The 13487-nt window shown below is 38.0% G+C and overlaps 4 protein-coding genes across 5 annotated transcripts; 2 read left to right on the top strand and 2 right to left on the bottom strand.

Moving 5' to 3' along the window:
- Positions 1-291: 291 nt before the first annotated feature.
- On the bottom strand, positions 292-2484 carry LOC105647040 (Tetratricopeptide repeat (TPR)-like superfamily protein). The gene has a single exon (XM_012233021.4). It carries the CDS (start codon positions 2187-2189, stop codon positions 780-782), a length of 1410 nt encoding a protein of 469 aa, XP_012088411.1. The 5' UTR covers positions 2190-2484; the 3' UTR covers positions 292-779.
- Positions 2485-2626: 142 nt separating this feature from the next.
- On the bottom strand, positions 2627-5175 carry SKIP (chromatin protein family). The gene is made up of 2 exons (XM_089718807.1): positions 5015-5175; positions 2627-4681 (listed from the first exon to the last, which is right to left on the bottom strand). The coding sequence occupies exon 2, from the start codon at positions 4625-4627 to the stop codon at positions 2810-2812; it is 1818 nt and encodes a 605-aa protein (XP_089574933.1). The 5' UTR covers positions 4628-4681; positions 5015-5175; the 3' UTR covers positions 2627-2809.
- Positions 5176-5800: 625 nt separating this feature from the next.
- LOC105646899 (reticulon-like protein B17) lies at positions 5801-8592 on the top strand. 2 transcript variants are annotated; one of them, XM_012232841.4, is made up of 8 exons: positions 5801-6533; positions 6661-6814; positions 6918-6992; positions 7079-7217; positions 7312-7381; positions 7680-7745; positions 7858-7980; positions 8290-8592. In XM_012232841.4, exons 1-8 carry the CDS (start codon positions 6002-6004, stop codon positions 8421-8423), a joined length of 1293 nt encoding a protein of 430 aa, XP_012088231.1. In that variant the 5' UTR covers positions 5801-6001; the 3' UTR covers positions 8424-8592. The 2 variants fall into 2 exon arrangements, with proteins under 2 accessions (XP_012088231.1, XP_012088230.1); XM_012232840.4 differs by having other exon boundaries at positions 7076-7217.
- A 3332-nt stretch (positions 8593-11924) lies between these two features.
- On the top strand, positions 11925-13438 carry LOC105646898 (Nucleic acid-binding, OB-fold-like protein). The gene is made up of 2 exons (XM_012232839.4): positions 11925-12279; positions 12989-13438. Exons 1-2 carry the CDS (start codon positions 12045-12047, stop codon positions 13174-13176), a joined length of 423 nt encoding a protein of 140 aa, XP_012088229.1. The 5' UTR covers positions 11925-12044; the 3' UTR covers positions 13177-13438.
- Positions 13439-13487: the final 49 nt, after the last annotated feature.

Raw genomic sequence — 13487 nt, 5'->3', positions numbered from 1 at the left:
TGAACTTTAACTAAAACGTGGCATATATGAACTGACAAGAAATACAAGTTCGAATTTCCCTCTTCAATATTAACAAACAAAAAAAAAAAAACAAAACGTTTCCCCCTCTCCGATACTAAAAAAAAACTAAAATGTTTTGTCGTTGCAATTTGATCATAAAATCCTTATTATTTTTGAATAATCATGTGCAAATCAAAGCTAATTAAGTGGTGTAGATTGGCAATAAAATCTAGAATCAAAATTAAGTGATTTAAATTTCATCATTAATAAAAAATTCATTTATCTCTCCTCTAAAATAATTTATTTTCGACAAATTTTACTTAAAAATGTGTACATCTAACTTTAATATACAAGTAAGCAAGGTACAACTAATTGGATAAAAAATCAATGGCTATCTATCAACAACAGCCAAAGCGGGAAGGAAAAACTTCTGCAGAGATCAAAGACGTCAAGGCAGAGCAAATTTGGCCTTCTCTAGAAAATTTCTTTGGCTTAAACAAGTGGTTTCCAACCCTCGCAACTTGTCTTCCTGTTGTAAGACGTCTCTGCTCAACCTGGATGTGTCCGTTACTGCTGGTTCTAAAACACCAAAGAGTAACAGGTTGCAATGCTGACCAGATAAAGATGACTTTAGTTACTGCTAACACGTTCTTCATTATTGAAAGAAACTCATTTCACCCAACACTTCAATACTAATAGAGAAGCATAAATCCTCAGATTTAGTGAAATTCAGGACAAAGAATTGGTCATTGCCTCACCAAATAGAAAAGTTAAAACTTTCAGTCAGTGCTTGTTGCCAAACTATAAGCAGGGATTTTAGCTAGCCTTTGCATCTTCATGCCTACTCTCACCCTCTCAACTTCTTGCCAGAAACCTTTACTAGCGTATATATTAGATAAAACCACAAAACCCCCTTCATTCCAAGGTTCTAACTCCTGCAAATGCTTGGCAACCCATTCCCCCATCTTCACATCCCCATATTTCTCACAGGCACCCATCAAACACCCCCATATCACCACGTTCGGCTTCATTGGCATCCCCTCCACAATCTCTCTAGCCTCTTCAAGTAGCCCTACTCGGCCAAGCAGATCCACCATGCATCCATAGTGTTTTATCTCTGGCATTATATCATAAGCATTCCTCATCATATCAAAAAAATACTTCCCCTCTTTTACTTTACCCCCATGGACACATGCACTTAGCACTCCTGTAAAGGTGACATGGTTAGGTCTCACTCCAGCTTCTCTCATGCAGTGAAAGCATTCAATCGCTTCATCGACATTACCATGCATTGCAAAACCTACTATCATTGATGTCCAAGATGAAACATTTTTTTGCTCCATGCTTGAAAACACCCTACCCGCTAAGTCCATTCTACCACATTTTCCATACATGTCAACAAGCGAATTCAGCATCAAAATATCAGGTTTCTCAAAATTCTTGGCATGAAAAACATATTTATGTAACTGAAAAGCCAAGTTCAGATCCCCCAAACTCCCACAAGCTGACGCCACACTAACCATGGTGACACCATCTGGCTTAAAGCCGCATTTCCTCATTTTTATAAACATCTCAATCGCTTCCATGGCCCGCCCACCTTGACTAAGGCCACTTATAATAGCATTCCAAGAACCTAACTTTCTATCAGGATTTTCCTCAAACAATTTACAGGCATTCCCAAAATCACCCGACTTCAAATACAGACTAATAAAACCGCTCTCACAATACTCATTTAACTCAAGTCCAAGCCTTAAAGCAACAGCATGAAACTGCCTACCGATCTCAATAGCGAAATACTGACAGGCAGCTTTTAAGATAATGGGAAGAGTATAAGAGTCGGGCAAGATACCAGATCGAGACATGCATATATAGACTTTCAACGCTTTTATAGGTGCATCCAGTCTGGTATAAGCTCTTATTATGTTGTTCCAATGAAATGGAGCTGGATAAAAGTACAGCAGTCGGCTGCGGATAATAATGGCGTAAATTTGGTTTAATTCCTGTAAGTTCACGCAGTTTGACAACTGGCTTGCTATGGCTTCGACTCGGTCTTGTGTTAAATATTGTGATGATTGTGCGGTTATTAGAGTTTGAGCAACCGAAGGTATAGCGTTTAAAGCAAGACTGTGTTTCAGTATTGAGTGTTTGGCGAAGCGAGGAAGAAGAAGAAGACCGTGTACGGAATTCATGTGTACAGTAATCAAATGTTTGAGTTTTCGGCTTCATATAAATTTGCCTAAATGGGCCAAGCCCAATAAATATTATACAAAGCCCACTCAAACATCTTTTTCGCAGTGAAATCTTTGAGCCCATGATCTGTTTTCTTTTTCTAGAAATGCCAGAGAAATTGGAATGCATGTTTCTTTAAAATTATGAAGTCTGCCCTTCCATCAGTAAATAAATCCAACACAGGAGATGAAAAGATGCAGAAGATTGCAAAGCATGATTCTAACTTCAGCCAGAGAAAAACCAGTAAAGAAGAATATGACACTTTCTTAGAGAGATGCTACAGAGGAAGCAAAACAAATACCAAGCAAATTGAAGAACTATCTCGAGCGCGTGGCAGATTTTTTTTCCATAGAAAAGCAAAATCGAAGGTAAGTTATGCACATAAACATAAAGAAAATAGAGAAATTCGGACACCACCTTAAATCAGCAATTCATCTCACATACTGTTATCCAGATTACAAAGATAGCATATTTTCGATAATGTAGAAGTTGGACATTGCTTAAACAATAAAATAGAGCCACTTATGAGTTCCAGGTCCCAAGTTCAGGTCCATTGAAGAATAAGGAGGAAAGAGGGTACTCAGTGGCCCCTCTCAAATCCAATGCGAGTTCTGCCAGAACCACCATCGTATCCATCCCGCATTGAAGATCCAGCACTAGCTCTCATTGTTCCACCACTGCCAATCTTGTCAAGCGCTTTCTTATTACCCTTCTTCACTTCTGTCAAGAACTGATCCAGACCAAATGGATCAGCCTCTTCTGTAGCCTCATCAAATTCAACTGGTCTGTCCCGTGGACCAGCCTTCTCTGAAGTACCAGCAAAGGCCTTGTCGGCTTTGAACCTTTCTGTTTTCAAGATCTTATCTAACTGCTCATCAGCGCCTCCATACATATCAGCATCAACATCTTTCTTGGGTCGGTACAATGTTGAAAGCGTAGGCTGAGCTGTGAATAGGCCTCGGTCATACACATTATATTGGTCATCAGTGGCAAAACCAGAATCCATTCCCTTCTCTTGGTTGAACAACCTTTGATCATACATAACCTCGCCTCCTCTGCCAGCACCAGTAGAAGCCATACCAAGAGCAACCTTCTCACTGATGTCACGATCTCTATCTCTTGTGATCTTACTCTTCTTACCCATCGCAGCATCTTTTGCCTCCAACCTTCTCTCCCTTTCCCTCTCTCGACGTCGTTCCTCACGAATTTTCTCACGTTGCAGTCGCTCTTCCCTTTCCTCCCTAGTCTCCTTGTGCACATCCCTCTCTCTTTCTCTCACACGCTCATAATCCCCCGCCATATCAACACCCATTGCACTTTTATCAGATGGGATCGGAGCAGATGCAGGAGGAGCAGCACCTGTTCTTTCAGAACGTGCCTTCTGAGCTAAAGCCCGCAGTTCTTGCTCTTTCCTTTCCTTCTCCTTCATCATCATCTCCTTTTGAACTTTAGATCTCATCTCTACAGCTTCTCTAGCCTTCTGCTCTGCAACATAAAGTGCCTCTGATAGCTTGGCAAAATTATCATTGATCTGAACATCCTGCAGACCTCTTCCATCAGCAGCTAGACGCTTATCAAGAGGAATTGTGTACCCTTTAGGGTTCTTCCAATTTGAGATACAAGGAGGGATTTTCCAATCCTGCTGATCTTTCACAGTCACAGGCCTAGGAGGGGAATGCATGACAGGAACAGGTGGGGATCCAGAAGCCTTGGGAACCCTCTTGTGCTTGAACTTGGGCGGCTCAAGTGGGTCTACCGGCATCTCCACCATTCTGATGATTCTTTCCTTTGCCCCTGAATTGAAAGCTGCCGATTGCTGTGATGGCTTGTACTTAATATATTTTGAATCTGAAGATTGTTTAGGCACATTCTTTGGCTGTGCTGCACTTAGTCTCACATTCACAATTTTTTCAAGTGCTGCTTTAGTCTCTTGAGTTGTCTCCTCAATCTCTTTTTGCAAATCCTCATCCTCATCCTCATCCATCTCCTCATCATTTCTCAAAATCTTCGGAATCAGATCCTTGTGTTGTGAATAAACAATTTTCTTTGCATTCTCATTTTGCTTCACAATAGCATCATAAGCCACGTTACCATGGGCATCAACAGTCAAAGCAAGAATCTTTGACCCTGGTTTTGCAGACTTCTCCCTACCCATATCAAGAGGGTATTGTGCAATATGAATCTCAGGGAACGCACCACCATCCCCAAAATCCTCCACCTTCCGGGGTACAAAACCTTTACGGTCCAAGTAGGGAGGTACAGGTCTATGTTTGATAACTACGGCCTGCTCTGCCTCAGATGAGCTAAATCGCTGTTTAAACCAAGGATCATTTGAATGATCATAATAGGTCGTACTACTAGACTTGACCGGAGGCAGGAGTTCCTTCAGAGCCGCCATTACAATTTCACCTCACGCGAACTGAATCCTCTGAGTTCGAGAAGCTACCGAGAACTGCCAAAGATAAAACAAAATCTCAATCTAAAACTCCACCAAAAACTCAATCAGTCCGAAGCAGATAAGCGCGAACATAAGTATATAACAACCCAAACCGAAAACAATCATTCAGAAACAGAAGAATTCTAATCTAACGTGCTTAATAATTAAATTAATAGAAAGATCTTAATTCTAACTCGACAATAATTTAACCCCCACAAATTAAAAAAAAAAAAATTAATCAATTAATCAGAACCTAGTCGAATCATATCTCGACCGACAAACCCTAGACAGCAAAAACGAATTGAAGAAAGCGAAAACCATAGAGATAGCGATTTGGAAGCTGCTAACCTTGATACAGATGAGCGCAATCCCTTGATATAGCTGCTAGGTGAAAAATCTACTCCGTTTAAAGTCCAATTCAAATGTCGTCGAAGACGCTTTCTCCAACCATAAATAAGGCGGAGACAGTCGGTGTTTCTAAAATCTTGAATCAATAATGGGATAGGATAATAAAAGAAAAAGACCCGACCCGGGTTTTAAAAGGACGTTAAAAACGTTAAAATTCCTGCTTAGGAAGGGTATGTCCGGATCCGTCCATCGGTAGCCCATTAGCCTGTACTTGACGGGCTGGGCTGAATTATTATTGAGTTGGACCTATTGGTATATTTCAAATCCATACCTTTGAATTGCTTCTCTCAATCGTCTACTAATCAAACGACAACGAGTTTTCAATCATTTCATTGATTTAGGCCCTTTGTAATCTATCAAATCACAAGCTATAGTCTTTACGATTTGGCAAATGGTCGTTTTTTAAAGTTGAAGTTTCCATCAATGAAACGAAGGAAAAATTGTGGCTAATGTGGCGGTTGTGTCTCGTTCGGCTACCGCACGTTTAATATACGCTAAATGACACACCATTTTGTCTCATCCTTAAGGTCAAATCCATGGGCCACAGATCATAAAACATACTCTAGGCCCATCACCAAATGGACCCGTTACAAAAGACAAAGCCATAAAATGTCACAAAACGACGGAAGAAGCCCATTCCTGTTAGTTACCGTTGCACTTCATGGTACCACCCCCCCCCCTCTTCTAAAATTCAAAAAAAATATAAAAAACAACAAAAACACTTTCTCTAACGGCTCCTGACATTTCAAGAACTGAATCAAAAACCCTATCTCAATCCTCTCACCTTCTATCAATTAAAATCCTACCAAGATCCAAGTTTCGAGATCCAAAAGTTTCTCAAATTTTCTGCATTTTACAAGCATCTCTCGCTAAATCTAAATTGGAATCCTAAAAAATCGGCCATTGTAGCACATAAATCGCTCAAAAATGGATTCGACACCTCCTTCTCATAAATCAAACCCAAACTCTCAAACAAAATCAGCTTCTCGCTTAGCTAGAATCACCTATTCTGTTGAAAACGAAGAACCCCCACATCTTTCTTTAGATCTTATTCACTCATCAGCAAAAAGGACATCGCCAACGCCTTCAGCTCTGTCACTCAAATCTTCCACTAACTCTCTTTCTTTCCAAGATCTGCTTCTCCTCTCGCCATCTCCAAGAAAAGCAAGAACTCGCCTCGCAGATCGACTTGAGATGGCCGAGGAGGCTGCCATGGAGCCCACTGGGTCTCGCAGGAGATGCAAAAGCAAAGCAGCTCACTTGAGTTCTATGGGTTGTGCTTCACCAAGGCATAGCAGAAGGTCAAGGAGAAGATCAGAAATAGAGATTAAAGAAGATAAAGACTTGGTGGGCTTGGTGGAGGAGATTGGCAAAGTTAGGAAAAGAAGGCATAGTGGACGGTCTAAAAAGGAGAAGCTTTCTTTGGTCCCTTCAGTACCTTCTTCAAGTCCTTCTCCAAGTAGGCTTAAGCAGCTTCTGTTTCCATTTACTTTATACTCTTTTCAAATATAATTTTCCTTTGTAGGTACTTTTGTATTGATTTGTGCCTTTTTTTTTTTTTTGTTGGTTAAATTTGTGGAATCTAGAAGTTGAAGCTGGTGATGAAAGCAATTTGGATAGAATTGGAATAATTATTTATGACCTGATAATGTGGAAAGATGTGGCAAAATCAAGTCTTTGGTTTGGCTTTGGGTGTCTGTGTTTCTTGTCTTCTTGCTTTGCTAAAGGAATTAGCTTCAGGTGCGAATCTTTTTTATTTATTAGTGTTCCATATTGAATTTCTTTTCTTTGAAACAAAGGATCTAAATCGCTTCTTTTTTTTTTTTTCTTTAAATATTCAAAGCATGCTCTCTGCCATTTCCCAACTTGGGCTTTTGCTCCTGGGTGCATCATTCATCTCAAATTCTATATGTCGAAGGTACAATTCCAATACTTCTTTAATACAATGTTGTTTTTAGGTTTACAAAATATGTTATCTTAGATTTTGTGGTTTAATCACAGAAGTAATGTTGAAAAGAGAAGCAACTTTAAGCTGAAAGAAGAGGACATCTTGAAATTGGGTAGATTAATTCTTCCACCTGCTAATCTTGCAATTTCAAAGACAAGAGAGCTTTTCTCAGGAGAGCCATCCATGACCCTCAAAGTAATTATCAATGCCTCATTAAATACTTGGCAATTTTCATGCTTTGCTTTGAATGAATACTTAACAACATGGGCTCTTAATTTTCTTGTTGCAGGTAATTCCATTCTTGCTTCTTGGAGCTGAGTATGGTCACCTTGTAACTTTGAGGAGACTTTGTGCTCTAGGTATGAGCATTAGTATGTTTGTCCACATCCCTAAAATGCTTGAATTTGAAAATTCATATCCCTTGCAACCTTAACCCTTTTTTTTTTGTTATAAATGAATTTGAAGTACAGAATTCATTTTTAAAATGTCAGGATTTGGCTTAGTTATGTTGAATTCTACAAAGATGAACATCTTCTTTTCACATAAAAAACTCACAAAACCTTGTGGATTTCATCTATATACCAAACAAGGTTTTTTGTTTTTATTTGTTTTTATAGCGGTTGATGTGAATATGATATGGTTTGTGGATTTGAGCAGGGTTGTTCATTGGCTTCACTATCCCCAAATTGTATTCATGCTATTCCAGTCAGATAAATCAAAAAGGTATGTAAAAATCACCTCATGTAATTCTAATTTCTAATGCATTGAGTGACTTTGCTATGCATTCTTGGAATCTTGGTTGGTTGATTGGGAGTAAACATATCTGGGTTTACAGTTGATTACATTAAAAGCCGCATTTTGGAAGCATGGGAAGCTTGCTCCCACAAGAAGATTGTGGCAGGATCAGCAATCACAGCCTTTTGGAATATGTCCAGTGTCAAAACTCGCATTTTTGCAGGTAATTCACAGAACTTGTCATTGTCCAAGCAGTTGCATTTATCTGGTGATACTTCATTAGAATGAAGCAATATGTATATATTCTCATCCTGCATAGCACATAGGCTATACTAAAGAAATGCTTCTGGTATATTTGACTCAAAAACCTCATGGACATGTCTCTTTATAATACTGCTTTTATCTTCAATCTAATTATATAATTTTGTTGCACTTAGCTTGGTTCATTCTGCCCTTGTAAGGCCTATTAACTAGAACATATGAAATTATTCTCAACTCTTGATTCTTACATTGGTTTTGAAATTATTTGCAGCATTTATATTTTTGGTGATCCTACGGTGCTTCCGGCAACATCTGTTACCAGAACAGGAAAAAGGAGAAAGAGAACAAGAGCCACAGCAAGCATTGGTGGTGGTGGAAGAAGAAGAAGTAGCCTCACAGAAATAGTATTTGTTGGTTATTGCCATTACTAACATATAATAATTTCTACTACAATGTATTAGCAGTCTACAGAACTAACAAAATATTTGTTTTACCATAAAAGTGATTGATTGATTTATCAGTATTCAATTTGTACAAATAAAGAGTGTTTTCAGTGTACTTATTTTCCTTCCAATCAGCTTCTTTTCTTCTATTTATATTCTCAAATTATTTGAGTCATAAGTAGATGAGTGATTCTACAAAGGAGTTTAAGACCTTCGAAGATGGCCCTTTCAAAAGGTCTTAAAGTTGCTAAAAGATAGACCTTCAATGAATTATTGCTCGTTCATGGTTATTGAGCTGAGCCCAAACCGAGCTCGAGCTTGACTATTTTTAAACGAAACAAACTCGAAATGAGTTTAAATTCACTAAAGCTCGGCTGGTTTACAGTCCTAACTACGAAAATTGATATGATATTTAAATAAAAATAGCTAAATTCTCATTCATTATTAATAAGGGAGAAAACTTGATGCATTTAATATATAAGTTGGAGTATTAAATTGATTAAATAATTAATTATAATCCATTATTCAAAAAATAATTATAATTGATTACATTGATGTTTTCTAAATCTTTTAAAATAAAAATAAAGTGGTAATCTTTTTTTTTTTCAAAACGACACTTAAAATGGTACAAACAAAGTATAAGGAAGAGAAAAAACTTAAATTTTCAATAAAAATACAATGAAATAATTTCTCAAATATTTTTAATTATTTTATTAAATTTTCTAATAAAAGCAATCTTGCTTGGTGCATGAGAGAAAGTCTTGCTTTGTGCATATGAGTTGGTGACTTCTTTGGTTTGATTCATGATGAATGTAAACATGGAGGGCCTAGCTTTGTCCGATGATGAGGAAACGAAAATACAGTTGGCTTCAGGGGGAAGGAGCCAGTGGGTCTCTTAGCATTGTTTAGTACGGCTGAGCAACAAGGTGATATTCATGGTTGTTGTGTAAAGAGTAGTGCTCCCAGTATTTCTCATTTGCTTTTTGTGGATGACAGTCTTTTTTTCTTTCGGGCCAATGGTCGAGAGGCTGCCCTTATTAAGGCTATTCTTCGAACATATGAGATGGCTTCTGGTCAATCAGTCAATCTTTAGAAATCAGGTATTTTTTTTCAGTTCTAATACTCCTGTGGCTTTGACAAGTACCATTTCGGCCCTTGGGTATGTCCTTGCCCTTGAACCATGGTCAGTATCTGGATTTGCCTTCATTAATAGGGAGAAATAAATAGGCCAAATTTGGTTTTTTGCGGGATAGGTTGTGGCAAAAGCTTCAGGGATGGAAGACTAAACCATTATACCGTGCAGGGAAAGAAATTTTAATTAAAACTGTTGGCCAAGCTATTCCTTCGTTCTGCATGAGTGCCTTTATGATCCCTATTGGTACGTGAATTTAGCTGGAACGAATGTTAAATTCTTTTTGGTGGGGAATGAAAAGGGATGAGAGGTGTAGCATTCATTGGCTTGCCTGGGAGCGCATATGTTATCGGAAGGAGGAAGGGGGGGATGGGGTTTTGCCATTTTCAAAGTTTCAATCTCTCTTTTGGGAAAACAAGGTTGGCGAGTTCAAATCGATCACATTACTTTTATCACAGGTACTCAAAGCTAAATACTTTCCAGATGGGAATTTTATTATTGTTTCACTTGGGCATAATCCTAACTATACATTGAGGAGTCTTTTGGGATCTCAAGAAATTTTACAGGAGGGATTGAGGTGGAGGATATGTAATGGGGTTAATGTTAATATTTGGTCTTATCCTTGGGTCTGTAGGGATATGATGTTCTATGTTCATTCTCCTATTTTGCGTTTTAAGGATCTACGAGTTGTTGATCTTATTGATACTGACAGACGGGTATGGAATGAAAGCTTGATTAGTGGGCTTCTTCCTTTAGATGTAGCGGATATTCTGTCTGTGCCCCTTAGTTCTCGGAACATGGAGGATTTGGTTATTTGGCATTGGACACGGAACGACAATTACACTATTAAGTCTGCATATAGGATAGCTTTCACGCTGTATTCTTAGATTCAAGCCCCGCCTACAAGTCGGATTTAGGGAATTATTTGGAAACTCCATATCCCGCCAAATATTAAAGTCTTTCTATGGAGAATGGGTCGGGATTTGGTGCCTACCAAATGTAGGTTGGTTCACAGGGGTGTGGAGTTGGATCAGTCTTGCGTTTTCTATGATCAAGTTGAAGATGGAACCTATCTGTTCTTTCACTGCCCTCTGCTAAGGCTGTGTGGCAGCGGTTGGGAGTGCAACTTCCTAATGAAGGGTTTTCTGACTTTATTCATTACTTTGAGTTTGTTCTGCAGAATTGGGGGAAGGATAAGCTTACAGAGTTTTGCTCCATTGCATGGTATTTATGGTTTTGTCGAAATCAAGCTATCTGGAATGGCACTTATACTACACCTGATCTGATAATTTCGCGGGGCAAGGGTGTGTTGTGTGATTGCCGTGAAGTGCAAGTGTGGGAATCTGCTAGCTCAATCTATTATGCACCTAGCGAAGGTCCCCTTGTGTGGTTACCTCCTACTGAAGATTTTGTTAAATGTAATCTGGATGCTGTAGTAAATAGGGATAGGAATCAGTCTAGCTTTGGTGCTATTTTTAGAAGTTCCACAGGGGTTTTTCAGCTGGGCATTTCTGGGTTTTGGCTTGGTGTTTATGAGGCGCGAATGGCTAAAGCTTTAGCAATGAGGGAGGTGATGTCATGGATCAAAGTTAGACATTTTTCTAGTGTGATTGTGGAGACTGATTGTCGAGAAGTATAGTTTGCTGTACTGCAGGTGGAGGATGATTGCTCCAATTTTGGTATGGTGGTTGCTGACTGCATGGCTATTCTTTCAACTCTCACCAACGTTCCCGTGAGTTGGACGCGAAGACAAGTGAACAAAGCATCTGATGCTCTAGCTAGCTAAGGTTACTTTTTCTTATACTCGTTTTCAGTTATGGTATGAGCTTCCTCCAGATGTCGAAGCTCTTTTTCTTAATGATGTAAGCTTATCTTTGCAATAAAATTCTAGTATTCCTTCGAAAATAAAAATAAGGTGTGAATAAAAACTAATTTATAAAATGAAAATTTTATTAGATTTTTCTAAAGCATATTGGCTCCTAACATTTTATACACCTCCTACCAATCCATTTTTGGTTTTATTTTAATTTTAAAATTTTTTATTTGGTTTTATTTTCATAAAATTCAAAAATAAGTTGAAATATGTTAAATATAGTTAAAAGTTAAATCAAACCAACTCAATTTGAATTGATTCAATACACTATTTAGTTTGTACGATATAAAAATTTTTTATTTGTTCGAATTATATTGGTTCGATTTGATTTAAACATACTCTACTCCCAATAAAATCCCCACGTGCACAAACACGTATTAAGTATTAACATCTAGCAATTTTTATGTATCGTAAAAATAAATAAATAATAAAAGTAATAATACCTAACCAACCAAAAGTCGCGAATCAAAAGCCCTAACCCCAATTCCCTTTGTTGTATTCAGTACTTCTACAAAACGAGCGAGAAGCTGCTTAGGGTTTTGAATACCTCTTTTACCAAATCTCCTTCGATTTCAATAATGGCTACAGCAGAGAAGAGAAAGCCCGTCTTCATCAAGGTAGAAGAACTAAAACCAGGAACCACCGGTCACAATCTCACCGTTAAGGTCCTCAACTCCAAGGCCGTCCCCGTTCCTAAGCCCCGTCGTGCTCCTATGTCTCTTTCTCAGCGTCCTGTCCGCCCCGCTCGTATCTCCGAGTGTCTTGTCGGCGACGAGACAGGCTCTATTGTCTTCACAGCCCGCAATGACCAAGGTTTTGCCTCTTTCTCTCGCTTGTTCTATTTATTAGTTGGAAATGTTAAATTAATTTGAATTTACGAAAGAGGGATTAGGATTGAGATCAATATTAAATTTGAAGTCAGCTAAATTATTAGTTCAGTTTCGCTTACTTTGGTAATTTGATGCTTGTATCGAGTCTAAGATAAAAAAATGAACGGGTCTTCTTTATTGTTCTCTCGCCTTTTTGTTGTTGAATGTAGGGATTCAAAGGTTCATTTTCATATAATTTTGCCTGTAATTTTGAAATATTGATTTCATATTTAAGGTTTTATAAAGAACAATAATTTCACATGCCTTCAGAGTCAGAAAGGGTTTATTTTGTACTAATGAACACTGGCCTCGCTTAATCTGTTTGATTTGAAGCATAAAGGAGGTTTCTTTAGATGCTGTCTATTCTTTTTTGCTCATATGGATTAGTTCTAACTTTCGGATAGTTGGTTCTGAAAATCAATCAGGTTAATTTTCATACGATTATGGATCTTTTGGAGCTTAGATGCTCATTTACATCTATTTAGGAGCCTTTTGAAATGCACCTTGTCTTTGTTTAGGGATCAATTATAGCTCTCTATGGTTTCTGCTTATGGAAATCTAGTTCTCGTTTGCAAATCTGTTTGTCAATTGTATAGGTTTTGGCGAAATGCCATTTTATATCATTGTTGTAATACAATTCCTATATTATGCAGTTGATCTAATGAATCCCGGCGCCACTGTTATTCTGCGTAATGCTAAGATTGACATGTTCAAGGGGTCTATGAGGCTTGCGGTAGACAAGTGGGGGCGAATTGAAGTTACAGAACCTGCTAGTTTTGTAGTTCAAGAAAATAACAATCTCTCTCTGGTTGAGTATGAACTAGTAACTGTCCAAGGATGATTAGTTTGGTTGGGTATGAATTTGGTTACTCTTGAGGGTGTTTAGTATCTTCAGGAAGTGAATATTTGGAATTTACTGAAGACATTATTTTGTGCCCTGATTTACTGAAAGACAGTTTTCGAATATGGTACAAAATTTTGGTTAATGTGTAATTTTTAATCTTAGTATTTGAATGTTAATTGGAATATCTAATTATCATATTGGGAAAGGGACGCAATTCTGCTAAATTTCATAATTTTATATTGTCAAGATTTTGTGGAAATCTACATTTTTTTTTTTAATGTATATTCCAGAGTGAGTTTATTTTACTT

This window comes from Jatropha curcas, chromosome 3 (assembly GCF_041381405.1).
Source record: "Jatropha curcas cultivar XTBG-Jc1 chromosome 3, XTBG_Jcur_1.0, whole genome shotgun sequence".
Lineage (NCBI taxonomy): Eukaryota > Viridiplantae > Streptophyta > Magnoliopsida > Malpighiales > Euphorbiaceae > Jatropha > Jatropha curcas.
The sequence above is the reverse complement of the archived record's forward strand: the minus strand, read 5'-3'. Positions and strand labels throughout refer to the sequence as shown.